Source organism: Helianthus annuus, chromosome 14 (assembly GCF_002127325.2).
Source record: "Helianthus annuus cultivar XRQ/B chromosome 14, HanXRQr2.0-SUNRISE, whole genome shotgun sequence".
NCBI classification, from domain to species: domain Eukaryota; kingdom Viridiplantae; phylum Streptophyta; class Magnoliopsida; order Asterales; family Asteraceae; genus Helianthus; species Helianthus annuus.
Genome location: NC_035446.2, coordinates 19150726 through 19163700, shown reverse-complemented (window position 1 = coordinate 19163700; position 12975 = coordinate 19150726). Strand labels below are relative to the sequence as shown.

Genomic DNA, 12975 nt, shown 5'->3' with positions numbered 1-12975 from the left:
CCGCTTGCGTAATGTCTTCATCGTTACTTCCACTTTTCCATCCGGAAAACAAGCGTTGGTACACGGTTTGAAAGTTTGTGCATTTCTTGTTTATATCGATCCACTTCCCCGATATAGAGTCCGGTGGGCGATATTCGTCTCATTTACCCATGAGATCGAAAAAAAGTTCTCGTATTCAGTTCCAAAAAACGGTTTTACTTTGATTGTTTGCTACAAAAAAATAAAATATAATGTTAGTCTAAAATTTAAAAAAATAAAAACAGAAAATAAATTAAAAAAATGAAAATAAATAAAAAAATGAAAAAAAAAACAGAGAAAAAAAAAGAAAAAACAGAAAAATAAATATACATATAACCGGGTCCTCCGACACATCGATGAAAGCGCGGGTTAACGCATACTCCTCATCGGGCTCCCACGTTATCACATTTTTTTTTCGCTTTGGTGGTGGTTTCCGCTTTCTTTTTATGTGGCCGTTTTCCTTTTCCTTTTCCTTTTTGCGTCTCCGCTACCTCGGGTTGTGTTTCCGGAACAACATCGGGTTCGTGTAGTGGGGAGCCGAAAGCTTGAGCCGACCCAAACGCTTGAGACGACCCCATTCCATCGGTGTTTTGATTCGGGTTCCACCCGTAGAGATTCGGGTCCCATGATAGCGGTTGGTTCAAAAGATTCATGAACCCGGGACTTTGTTGATTGTAATCGAGAAAACTGGAGCCGAAAGGGTTGGGTCGAGTGGGAACCGGCGACACGGGGCGAGTAGGATTACCACTTTGGTTTGGGTCCGCACTTGATCGGGGAGGAATGAAGCCACAGTTGAATGGATGCATTGTATAAAATATAAGGATTTCTAAAAAAAATGGAAGAGATAAAGAGTGTTTGAGCGTGTGTGGTAAAAAAAATAGGAGAGGAGGTATTGATTTAAAGGAAAGTTTGAAAAAAATTGATTTTTTTTTAGGAAAATGACCGTTTACCAACGGTCAAAAAAAAAAAAAAAACAAATCACAATTCAAAACGCCGTTATATACATCGCGCCATTCCATTTTTCAGGGGCATACCGCCCCCCGTTTCGGTGTTCAAGGCGCCATGCCGGCGCTATGTATGGGCATACCGCCCCACTACGTATGCTCTTACAAGATTCCTTGGTTGTTTAATCATTCATTAATGTTGGAATTGGTAGTCTCGGAATATTACCTTTTTGGTAAAATTTCATTCCTTTCTTTTAAATATAATTTACTTATGTTATTTGTTATTGCTTTGTGGTAAATGATACTTGACTACTTGCATTGAGAGTATAGCACGTATAAGATAGTGCTGGGCTAGCGCCCCTTCAACATTATCACCTACATCACTACCAAACCACAAGAGGGGGGGGGGGGTGACGACGGGCGTGAAGGGAGGTTTAGACAAATCACATCAATTTTTATTTTTATTTAGTTTTTAGTAAAACTACTACACACTTTTAATTGTTTGGTTTGTTAGCATTTTAGTTGGGAACGGGATGGTCACACGTGACTATTTTTTTTATAACTTTTTAGTTAAATCACTATACATAGTCTCATCGTTAAAATACTACATAATTTGTTAATTAAATGCCAAGCTTTACTTAGAAGAAGTGACTGAACTAATATAATTTATTTTTAATAAATCTAACATTTGGTTTAATATATGTAAAGTTAACATCTTAACCTAAAGAGGTATGGTCCCAATTCCCTGCGTACATGGTAGGGACCACACCACTTTCCGAGCTCACATGGCGCCTACATCAGCAAAGCAATTCAGAAGCTTCTAGAAACTTCTGGAAGACGCAAAGGTGGCACCAAAGATGCTCCATCCGACAAAAAGGACAACACGTGTCACTAGTTGCAGAACGACACATAGGCCTGTGACATATCAGGGGGTAGAGCTGACAACGCCAGTACAAGGTTTCCAACATGGACAAACATAAGCGCGCCACGTGTACCACTACACCGGCTATGACAGAGGAGACCAAGAGGATATTCCGCTTGGTCGGACAGCTGGCGCGCAACCACAGCTGGCACAGCTGCTCCTCCCTTCTTCACCCTCCGGCTATAAATAGGACCCTTCATCATTCAGGTTGATCATCTTGGCTCTCTATACTCACACACTCAATACACACTGTTTATTCTCCCTCAGAACAGTACTTATTCTCACGCCGGAGCCTGGTTAAGAGGGAAACCCCCATATTCCCCTCTTAACGAGACTAACGGTGTTGCTGTTTTGCAGGATCCAGGTCATTTCTACGACTAAGATAAGAGATTAAACCCACAGGAGAAACAACCCGACAGATTAACCTTGGTGTTAACCTGTGTTTCATCATTGGCGCCATCCGCTTTTTTGCAAAACCAATCTCATCTCTTTTCTTTTTGAAAAACACTCGTCAAAAATGGTTGAACAAAACCCTTCACACCAAGTGGACGGAGAAGTTTCTTCCTTTGAACTCGTTTCGGACACAGCACACGTCCAACGGGGCCAAAGGAACGAAACCATCCAAGAAGGGCAGGCAAACAACGATTTTCCTAGTATCTTTGGAAGTGCATCCAGGGTTGTTAGCCAAACCACAACTGGACCCATTTTCCAAGCCCCCACTAGGATCATCACGCAAACCACAAAGGAGCCACTTTCCAAACTCCACCCGGGGTGGTCCAACAAACACCTCCGCTAGTGCAAACACCAAGCCATGGAGCTGGCCCCTCAGCTACATCGGAACAAGCACAATTGAATTTCTCTGCACTTTTAGGACTACCCAAGGGAAAGACTCTGGCTTCCTGGTATGCCGAGCAGATGGCATCTATAAACCTCGTTTATACACAACTTAGCGCACAACAAGCTTTGCTCCAAGCACAAGCTAACCAGTCGGCATTCATTACCCCACCGCAACGGTCTCTGAGTACACACACGACTCAGCAGATCAATGCGTGGAATTTACGCCCAGAAAAAGGACCTGTGCCAAACATCAGAAAACCAAACGCGCATGACACGCGCGACACTTATGGCGAAACAGAAAGCAAGTATGTCCAAAACCCGCAAAGAAAGCCGATTCAAAGCCGTCTAGGGCCGCGCAATATGAGCACCGAATGGGAAGACGAAGAAGAAGACCCAACGTATAAAGGGGAAAGCACAGTGTTCAGCAGGCTACATCCAGAACACGAGTCGTACAAACCAGCTAAGCGCGCAGGGTACAACCCAAAAGCAGAGCATGATTACACCTTGAGCTACCGCCCAGACGACATGGCTGAAAATTCAAAGTTTATCAGGGAAATTGCTACAGCCGCTATCGACAAAACAGAACTACCACACAACGTGGGCAAATACAACGGCTTGACAGACCCAGACGATCATCTCCAAGTTTTTAATGGTGCAGGAGCAACAGGGGGATGGAATTTGCCAACTTGGTGCCACCTGTTCGCTCAAACATTCGTGGGCGCAGCGCGCGTATGGTTCGACAGCCTGCCAGCAGGAAGAATCAAATCGTGGATTGACTTCCGAGAGAAGTTCCTTGCACACTTCTCCCAGCAGCGAAGACACACCAGGGATCCTGCTGATTGTTTAAACATATGGCGCAAAGACCACGAAAGCGTGGAAGACTTTATCACGAGATATAACAAAGAGTGTTTAGAAATTGGAGACGTGGGCGAGAAGATGATGCGCGCGCATTTCATGAGGGCAGTCAAATGCGACGATCTAATCAAGAGAGTAAAAGGAAGAGACGGAGGACCCAAATATTGGGAAACCTTCATTCAGGCAGCCAAGACTATTGCTCAAACAGACAAACAGTTGACCGGTGATGATCACCGTCAGCTCGGATATAACCACAGTGACCGACACAATAAAAAGGGTAGAAGCCAACCATGGAAAACGTCTGGTCACAGAGAAAGAAGCCCAACAAGAGAGGATGCGCGCCACACAATCAATCAAATAGCCCACCAAAAGGAAGTAAAAAGAGAAAACAGGGAGAAACAGTGGACACCACTAACAAAGACCCCCTCTGAAGTCCTGGCCACTGAGAATCACCAGTTCAAACCACCCCTACAAATGCGAAACAAGAGGGGTCAAGATCCCAATCTCTTCTGCGAATTTCACAAAGACACAGGCCACCTAACTGACGACTGTTTCAGTCTAAAGCAAGAAATCGAAAGGGCCATGAGAGATGGAAAGCTCACTCATTTGGTGAAGGGCGGAAAGCGCGACTACCGCCAAATTCAAAGGAGAGAAGAAGGGCCAGATAACAAAAAGCTCAGGAAGTTAGAAACGCACATGGTTCAAGGGGTCCGCGAAGGCCAAGAAAGAATTACAACAAGCGCACACAAGATGACTCATGGCGCGAGAGGCAAGTTGTTTTCCCAATCGTAAGAGGTGGCCCGAGAGAAAAAAGACCCATCATCATTTCCGGGGTAATTGGTCACTATCAGACTGATTACATTTTCATCGACCCACGGAGCACCGCGGATATCATATACGAACAATGTTTCAACCAGTTCGACCAAGAAGATAAAGCGCGCTTGGAACCAGTTGATTATCCACTAACTGGATTCTGCAACGAAGCCGTTTTTCCTCTTGGCCAAATATCATTCCCGGTGCTACTCTCAGACGGAAGAAAATCAAGAAGAGAGGAGGTCACGTTCATGGTGCTGCCAGCACATTCAAGACACGACCTCCTCTTAGGAAGGGACTCCCAAGGAGACTTCAGTATGATATGCTCTGCGCCACACTCAGCTGTTGGATTCCCAACAGAAACAGGCATAAAACTAATATACGCAAGCAAAGAGGTCTTAGCAGCGGATGAGGTCAGACCTACAAAGGCAAGTAAACCAGCACCGCGCGCAGAAGCAGAAAAATGGGTACTAAACAGCGCGTACCCAGAACAGACAGTTACCTTAGGACCTGCGATGTCCAATTTAACGCGCGCGGCGCTCAAAAAGTTGTTACACGAAAATATGGACGTGTTCGCCTGGACACCAGCCGATATAGTGGGTGTTCTACGACACATAGCAGAACACCAGTTAAATGTCTCAGAAGAAGCAAAACCAGTGGTACACACCAAGCGCCACTTAGGCGATATAAAACACGATGCCATGAAAGAGCAGGTAATGGAGCTGTTGAATGCGGGCATCATTAAAGAAGTCAGATACCAAACATGGGTGGCAAGCCCGGTGATGGTGAAGAAACCAAACGGTAGCTGGAGAATGTGCGTGAATTACAAGGATCTAAACAAGGCATGTCCACATGACTGTTACGCCTTACCAGATATCGACGAAAAGATCGACTCTCTAGCAACATTCAGGTGGAAGTGCTTCCTTGACTGCTACAAGGGGTACCACCAGGTCCAGATGGCCATTCAAGATGAAGACAAAACCGCATTCCGCACGCCGACAGGGCTATACTGTTACACCAAGATGCCTTTCGGCCTAAAGAATGCAGGAGCGACCTATCAGAGACTGATGAACGAAACGTTCAGCGATGCCATCGGCAAGTACATCGAAGTGTATATGGACGATTTGGTGATTATGAGCAAGGAAGAAAGCATGATGCTGGTAAACATCCAAAAGACTTTCAACATGCTGCGCAGCATAAGCATCAAGCTAAATCCAGCAAAATGCTCTTTTGGCATAGAAGAAGGGAAATTCTTGGGTTTCATTGTCACAAAAGATGGCTTCAAAGTAAACCCAGAAAAAGTTCAAGCAATCAAAAGAATGCCTTCCCCATCAAACATCAAAGAGATGCAAAAATTAGCAGGACGGTTAGCAGCGCTCAATCGTTTCCTAGCTAATCACGCAGCAAAGTCCTTTCCGTTCATCAAGACACTACGAAATTGCATGAAGAAAAGGCAGTTCCAATGGACCCCGGAAGCCGAAAGTGCTTTCCACGAGATGAAGGATTGCCTCATCAAGCTACCAACCTTAACCGCACCAATCAAAGGAGAACCTCTGGTGTTATACTTATCTGCATCTGATAGAGCAGTTGGAGCAGTGTTACTCGTTGATCGACAAGGTGTCCAAACACCAGTCTACTATGTGTCACGAACCTTAACCAATCTAGAAACCCGGTACGCCATCATGGAGAAGCTAGTACTCGCATTAATCCATGCATCAAGACGGCTGCGTAGGTACTTTGCCAACCACGTTATCCATGTGTTAACAAATTACAATATTGGCAACATCCTCGCAAGACCAGAGATTTCAGGGAGACTAGCCAAATGGGCGATAGAACTCGGGGGACACAATGTGGTTTTCAGGCCAAGACCAGCAATCAAAGGCCAAGTGCTAGCAGACTTCATGACGGAAGTACCTGACGACAAGGATCGGGAATGTAAAGCAATGGAAAAAGAAGAAAGGCAGCAAATAGAAGAACCATGGTTGCTATACACAGATGGCGCGTCTAACGAAGATGGTGCAGGCGCAGGGCTTCGACTGGTGAGCCCTGACAAACATGAATTCACGTAAGCCATACGTCTGGATTTCAAGAGCACGAACAATGAAGCAGAGTATGAAGCCTTTCTTGTTGGCTTAAGATTGGCAATCAAAATGGGAGTCAAACACATCAAAGTGCATGTAGATTCCATGTTAGTGGCCGGACAAATCAACGGCCAATACGAAGCCAAAGGAGATGTAATGGTGCTCTATCTGAGTCAAGCAAAGACGTTGCTACAAACCTTCTATTCCTACAAGGTGCATCACATAAACCGAAGCGAGAACAAACCAGTAGACGCGCTGAGTAAACTCGCATCTACAAGCTTCCAACACCTGGCGAAGGATGTGCGCATAGAAGTTTTGAGCAACCTATCTGTTCCACTTAGGGAAGTAAGCGTCATCCAGACAGGGACAACGTCTTGGATGACTCCGATAATCATGTACCTTCAATCCGGGATACTCCCCAAGAACAAAGCCAAAGCGAGGAAAATCCAGTACAAGGCCAAGCACTATCAGATAGCCAATGGAATTTTATACCGAAAGTCATACCTTGGCCCATTGTTGAGATGCGTCGACGCTGAAGACGCAAACTATTTGATCAGAGAGATCCATGAAGGAATCTGTGGTATACATGTCGGGCCAAGAATGGTGGTGGCAAAAGTGATGAACGTCGGGTACTACCGGCCCGGAATGCATTTAGACGCGGTAAAAGAGTTGAGGAAATGCAGTGGATGCCAAAGACATGCTCCCAAGACGATGCGCCCCAAAAATGAATTGGTACCAGTCACAACTGCATGGCCCTTCCAGCAGTGGGGAATAGACATGGTCGGCCCTTTCCCAGAAGCCCCAGGAGCGGTCAAATTCATAATAGTCGCGGTCGACTATTTTACCAAATGGGTAAAGGCGAAGGCACTTTCATCAACCACATCAACTGTCGTCAAGAGATTCATATGGGAACAAATCATATGCCGTTTCGGCCTACCGCTCAGAATCATCACTGGCAATGGAACGAACTTCGCGGCAGACGACCTCGAGCGATGGTTCAAAGAATTGCACATCGAACACACCTTCTCTTCGGTTGCGCACCCGTAGGGGAATGGTCAAGTAGAAGCAGTTAACAAAAGCATTGTTGATGGTATCAAGGCAAGGCTAGGCGAGAAAAGAAGGGGCTGGGTTGACGAGCTGCCCAGCATACTGTGGGCCCACAGAACAATGCCAAAAACAAGCAACGGTGAGACACCGTTCAGTCTAGTTATGGGTCTGAAGCAGTAATACCAGCAGAGATAGGATTGCCGTCTCCACGAATGCTCTCCATGAACTTAATCGACAACGAAGAAGAAAGGAGGATCGACCTGGACCTCCTAGAAGAAAGAAGAGAGATGGCGGCAATCGACGAAGCGAAATACAATACGAAGCTGGAGAAATATTATAACTCCAAGGTCCGAGTCTGAACCTTCAACCCAGGGGATTACGTCCTAAGAGACAACGAGGCTTCAAACGCCGAGAAACCTAGAAAACTGCTCCCAAGTGGGAAGGACCATATGTCGTGGACGCAGTACTCGGAAAGGGAGCTTACAAGCTGCGCACCATCGATAACAAAAAGGTTCCACGAACTTGGAACGCTCAACAATTGAGAAAGTGTTATATGTAAGAAAGTCATGTAAATACAATGGCTAAATCGCCGACACATTTATCGTATTACAAGAAGTGTTTGGCTATCTTAATATTATGCAAATTTCCTGTCACAACTGCATATATTACTTTGGGCGTACACGAAAACACCAATGGCTCAACCATATGAAACGTTGTAGACCTCCAAGGCTCGTCACAACCAAGTGCACAGCCGGGTCAGAAATACAACCAAAGCCTACAAAATGCCAAAACAAAACTTCGTGCCCACACAAACACGAAAACATCGATAACAAGGTAAAAAAAACATTGTAAGGCTCCCAATGCTGAGCACAGCTGAGCCCACACAATAACCTGCAACTCGATCACTTCGTAGTCACAAGCCAACTCGCGCACAAGTACGACAGAACAAACGTCGTAATTAACACAACACAACCTGTCAGCGCCATCATTCATTCGTGACACCTAATCAAAGTAATTTTACATGCACATATTATGACGATAACAAAATTCGCATAAAACAAAAGCAAATATTAACATACCAAACATCAAGCATGATCATTTGTTCACAAGCATAACAGGTAAAGCAAAAAATTCAAATTGTTCACAAGTCACCAAAAATTACAGGGCCGTCTAAGGCCATACGGGGCACACAGGCCGAAATCCTTCACTTAGGATGGCTACTACAAGCACCTCCCGCCGCACCTGCTTTATCCCCGATAGCCTTTTTCAACAAAGCAACACCATCAACCTTCCTAGCTAGGTTCTCCGCAGTTTTAACAATGGCAAATTCCAGGGATGTAAACGCTTTACGTTTTGCAGCATACCTACCATCACAGTTCTCCGCGTAAACCTCGAAGTGGTCGTCCTTTTCATTATTGATAGCCGCAGCTTTACCCTCAGAATAGCCATACTTCCGACCACTATTGTATCCCGCTTGACCCAACTCAAACATATACGTGGCAAGTTCAGGAGAGTTCACAATACGGTCAGCAAGCTGCAAACAAGCAAACACCAACATAAGAGGAATCGTCAAAACATGCCAAAAAAGAAACGAACATAAACGAAGGAAGTTACCAAAGGTACTGCGCGCGACAGCAACCATCTGCAATCAGCAGATACCCCCTCAACAAGGCCATCAGAAGCTGCACATTCAGAAGTTTTCTCCTCGAGAAGCTTTCCAGTGGCCTCACACTCGGAAACCTTTCGCTTAACAAGTAGCTCCAGCTTGTCGATATGAACGACATATTCTTTCTCTCTCTTCTCAAACGCAGTACGCGCCTGATGGGCTTCATCAGCAAGCTCCTTCTTCTCACCAGATAACCGAACAATCACTTCACGCTGAGATTGCATCTCAGCGTTAGTACGTTCACACGCTGCTTCCCAGTCCTTTTGTTTCTGAACGTTAACCTGTTTCTGATGTGTGTAAAATGCAACATATAAATCACATCAATTAAGGCATAAAACTAACCCTTTTTAAGTACTAATGTTGGAAAAAGAGTGTTTTTGTCTTTCTTTTGTATTTTCAGGATGAAATGAGCTCAAAATCACAAAAGAAGCAAAAAGACAACTAATTCTAGCATAAATACAAGAAAAGGAATAAAAGTAGACTGCCCGGACCCTCAACGGCACCCCCCAAGGCAAAGAAGAGAAAACAGAAGACTGAACACGCCCCGTGTCCAGCGAACACGGGGCCGTGCCCAAGAAGCAGCAGAAAAGACAAACGAGTAGAAGCTTCCATTGCCCACCACGGGGCCGTGTCCAGCGGGCACGGGGGCGTGGTGAAAGTACAGCAGGCGCATTAATTGTAATTGCGAATTACAATTAATGAAGAGAGAGAGTGTCAGACGGGCACGGGGGCGTGTCCAGCGGACACGGGGCCGTGCCCAGCCTTCTGTTCAGCCTATAAATAGGGGTGCTTGGTTTCATTCCATCTCATCCCTTGGCACACCACCTCTCTCACACTTCATCCACCACCCACCACCACCATAACACCATCATCCACCACCATCATCCATTGTCCATCATAGAGTGTGTGAGTCGTCTCGGGATCCAAGATTGATCGTAAGAGTTCTTGACAATCAAGGCCATGTTTGCCTAAGTCTCTTACATCACTTGGTGAAGACAAGTGTTTAGTATAATACTTTTTATTTTTAATCTTTTGCACTTTTTATTTGGTTTTGTATTAATGACTTTAATAACTAGTTACTTATGTTGAAGGTGATCTTTCCTTATCGTTTGTCCGTGGTGTCTTGGCATTATTTTACTGTCTATATAAAATAAAAGATTTTCACCATTCATATCTCCACGGTCTATATGGAGGTATGTTGGCTACCTGGTCGGGGGTTAAGGGAACGGTTTGGTAAGGGTCTTGCCCTTGTTCAGCGTTTAGAGGTCCTGCTTGGGACCTGGGTCAAATTTAGTAGGATCTCCTTCAATGCCCATAGGTATTGGATGGCGGGGATCCAAACTCTTTGACCCCCTCATAAGTTAACTACTATTAATAATATAACCCGGCTATTTAGGACTGTATCCCTGCTGACTCAGACTACTTAGCCGAGGGTAACGTCACCGCCAAAAGCGGGGCCTACCACAATTTGCATTAATAACTTAATTCCTTATCTTTCAATAATCCGACCCTTTAGGATTGTATCCTTGCTGACTCAAACTACTGGGTTGAGGGTAACGTCGCCTTCAAAAGAGGGGCCTACTACAATAACTAAGATAATCTCTTAAACAAGTGCAAAAGTGCGAAAATAATCAAAGGTTATACTAACACACGTGTAGGATCCAAGTGATTCATCTTGTCTATCTGTTTTTATTTTATTTTATTTTTCAGCATTTAGTTGGTTTTTATTTTTCTTAGTTTAAAACATTTTTCTCACTTTTTGATTTGATTAGACGTTGAGGATAAACCGGTATTAAAAGCTCTTGTGTCCTTGGACGACCTCGGTATCTTACCAACACTATACTACGTCCACGATGGGTGCACTTGCCCATATGTGTGTTTAGTGTTAGTAAATATCGTGTTTTATAAATTTAAAACTTGGTTAAAAGTGTAAAAAGGGGCTTAAATATTCATCTAAATTATATACACACCAACGCACATCAAGTTTTTGGCACCGCTGCCAGGGACACAAGGATTTTAAGAAAGTTAGGAATCAACGGCCTAATCATATTTTTATTTTTTTTTCTAAATTTTAGGATTTTTCGTAGATTTTCAGCTTCTGCAGAGCTCACCACGGGGCCGTGCCTGCTGAACACGCCCCCGTGCTCAATCATTGGAACTGGCAATCCTGTTTTAAGTCAGACAGTAAGCTGAACACGGGGCCGTGTCCACTCAACATGCCCCCGTGCCCAAGATTCTCTTACTGAAAACAGAACCGTTAGATCCCGGCGGTTGGTAATTTCTGACACAAACATGAGTGATAGTGATTCTTTTTACTTTCGGCACTCTTATGGCATGTGGTGTCGATTATGTGGAGGCGAACATGAGGAATTAAAATGTTATTTTCTCAATTATAGGCCCCACTATATAGACCCACCGATTCCTTGTAACCTTAAGAGGGGCGAAAGTAAAAATAAGCACTATCTCTCCCTCGAATGCGCCCAGCCAGATATTCTAGGAGAAATGCTCCTTGACGAGTTATTTCAACTAGAAGAGCTAATTCTCAATTGGTCAAAAGAACTTAGGAAGGATTTTATAGATCCATCCCAAGATGATGACCATGAAGAAATGTTGGAACCGCATTCCGACAACCTCGTTGCTCCCGAAAATACCTTCATACCTAGAAAAGACTTGGACGATAGTCGTCCCTGTGTCGATTGTGCCGTGAAGGACTCCCCATCGACTTCGTTCGATGCATACATAGACCTGAGCGATTCGGCATACACCTTCTTTAACGAGAGCCCGGAAAAGGGTTGGACTTGTCCACCTAGAATGAAAATAGGAATTACCCTCACCGATAACCTCTTGCGTTCTCGCCTTAGTATAGGACAATTAAGGTATCTTAGGCACTTTGGGGTTGTTCCAACAAATCAAGAACCACCCGATATAAATAAACTCCTTAGTAGCGACAAACTTCATAAAACAGCTTCCCGACACGGGGCCGTGCCCGGTCAACACGCCCCCGTGTCCACCAAAAGATTCTCTTCTGATCAGAACGTCAGAATACGGACAAGCTGTGTCAGAATTTCATCTGCACACGGGGCCGTGTCCAGCGAACACGGGGCCGTGTCCAGAAGGCTGTCGTTTTCTATAAATGCAGCCAAAAATCCTGCACATTTGGACCAACTTGGGACAGAGATTTGAAGGAACCTTCTCTCAAACAATCCTAGGTAAGTCTAAAAGAAGGTTCCAACAACCCATCTTGTCCTTTCCTCTTCTAGACATTTCCTTCTTTTCATCTTTCTTCAAGAACTACCATGAAAAGTTTGAATTCTTCAACCTTTGTGGTAGGAAACAATGAGTTTTGATCATGGAATCTTGGTGAAAACATGTTGTATAACATTGTTTAAAGTTATTTATGACCAAAAAGTCTACATAAATTCAGAAAATAACTTAAAAACCCAAGATTCCTTGCTTCGAAATTCTGCAGAAAGATGAACACGGGGCTGTGCTCAATGAGCACGGGGCCGTGTCCAGAAACTGTTTCGTCATATAAACTACTTTTGGTTTATTTTTCGTAGAATGGCGAGTGAAAACAGCGAAACATCATCCGTTCATTCCTCAAATAGCCGAAGGGGAAGAAGGCCCTCCGTTGAAGCTACACTTGTGCACTATGTGATAGCATTGAGGGAAGCTCTCGACGAAATGACGTCAGTAGAGGAGGTCCTAATTGACCGTATTAACGATCTTACGATGGGACTTGAAAGTAGCTTCCAAGAAATTAACCTTTTGCACCAAAGGTTAAACATTCTG

General features: G+C 44.5%; 1 protein-coding gene across 1 annotated transcript; it reads left to right on the top strand.

Moving 5' to 3' along the window:
• Nucleotides 1-2799: 2799 nt before the first annotated feature.
• On the top strand, nt 2800-4368 carry LOC110906479. Its single transcript, XM_022151605.1, has one exon. It carries the CDS (start codon nt 2800-2802, stop codon nt 4366-4368), a length of 1569 nt encoding a protein of 522 aa, XP_022007297.1.
• Nucleotides 4369-12975: the final 8607 nt, after the last annotated feature.

Coding starts and splice junctions, on each gene's coding strand:
- LOC110906479 (XM_022151605.1), top strand. CDS start 2,800: ATGGCATCTATAAACCTCGTTTATACACAACTTAGCGCACAACAAGCT.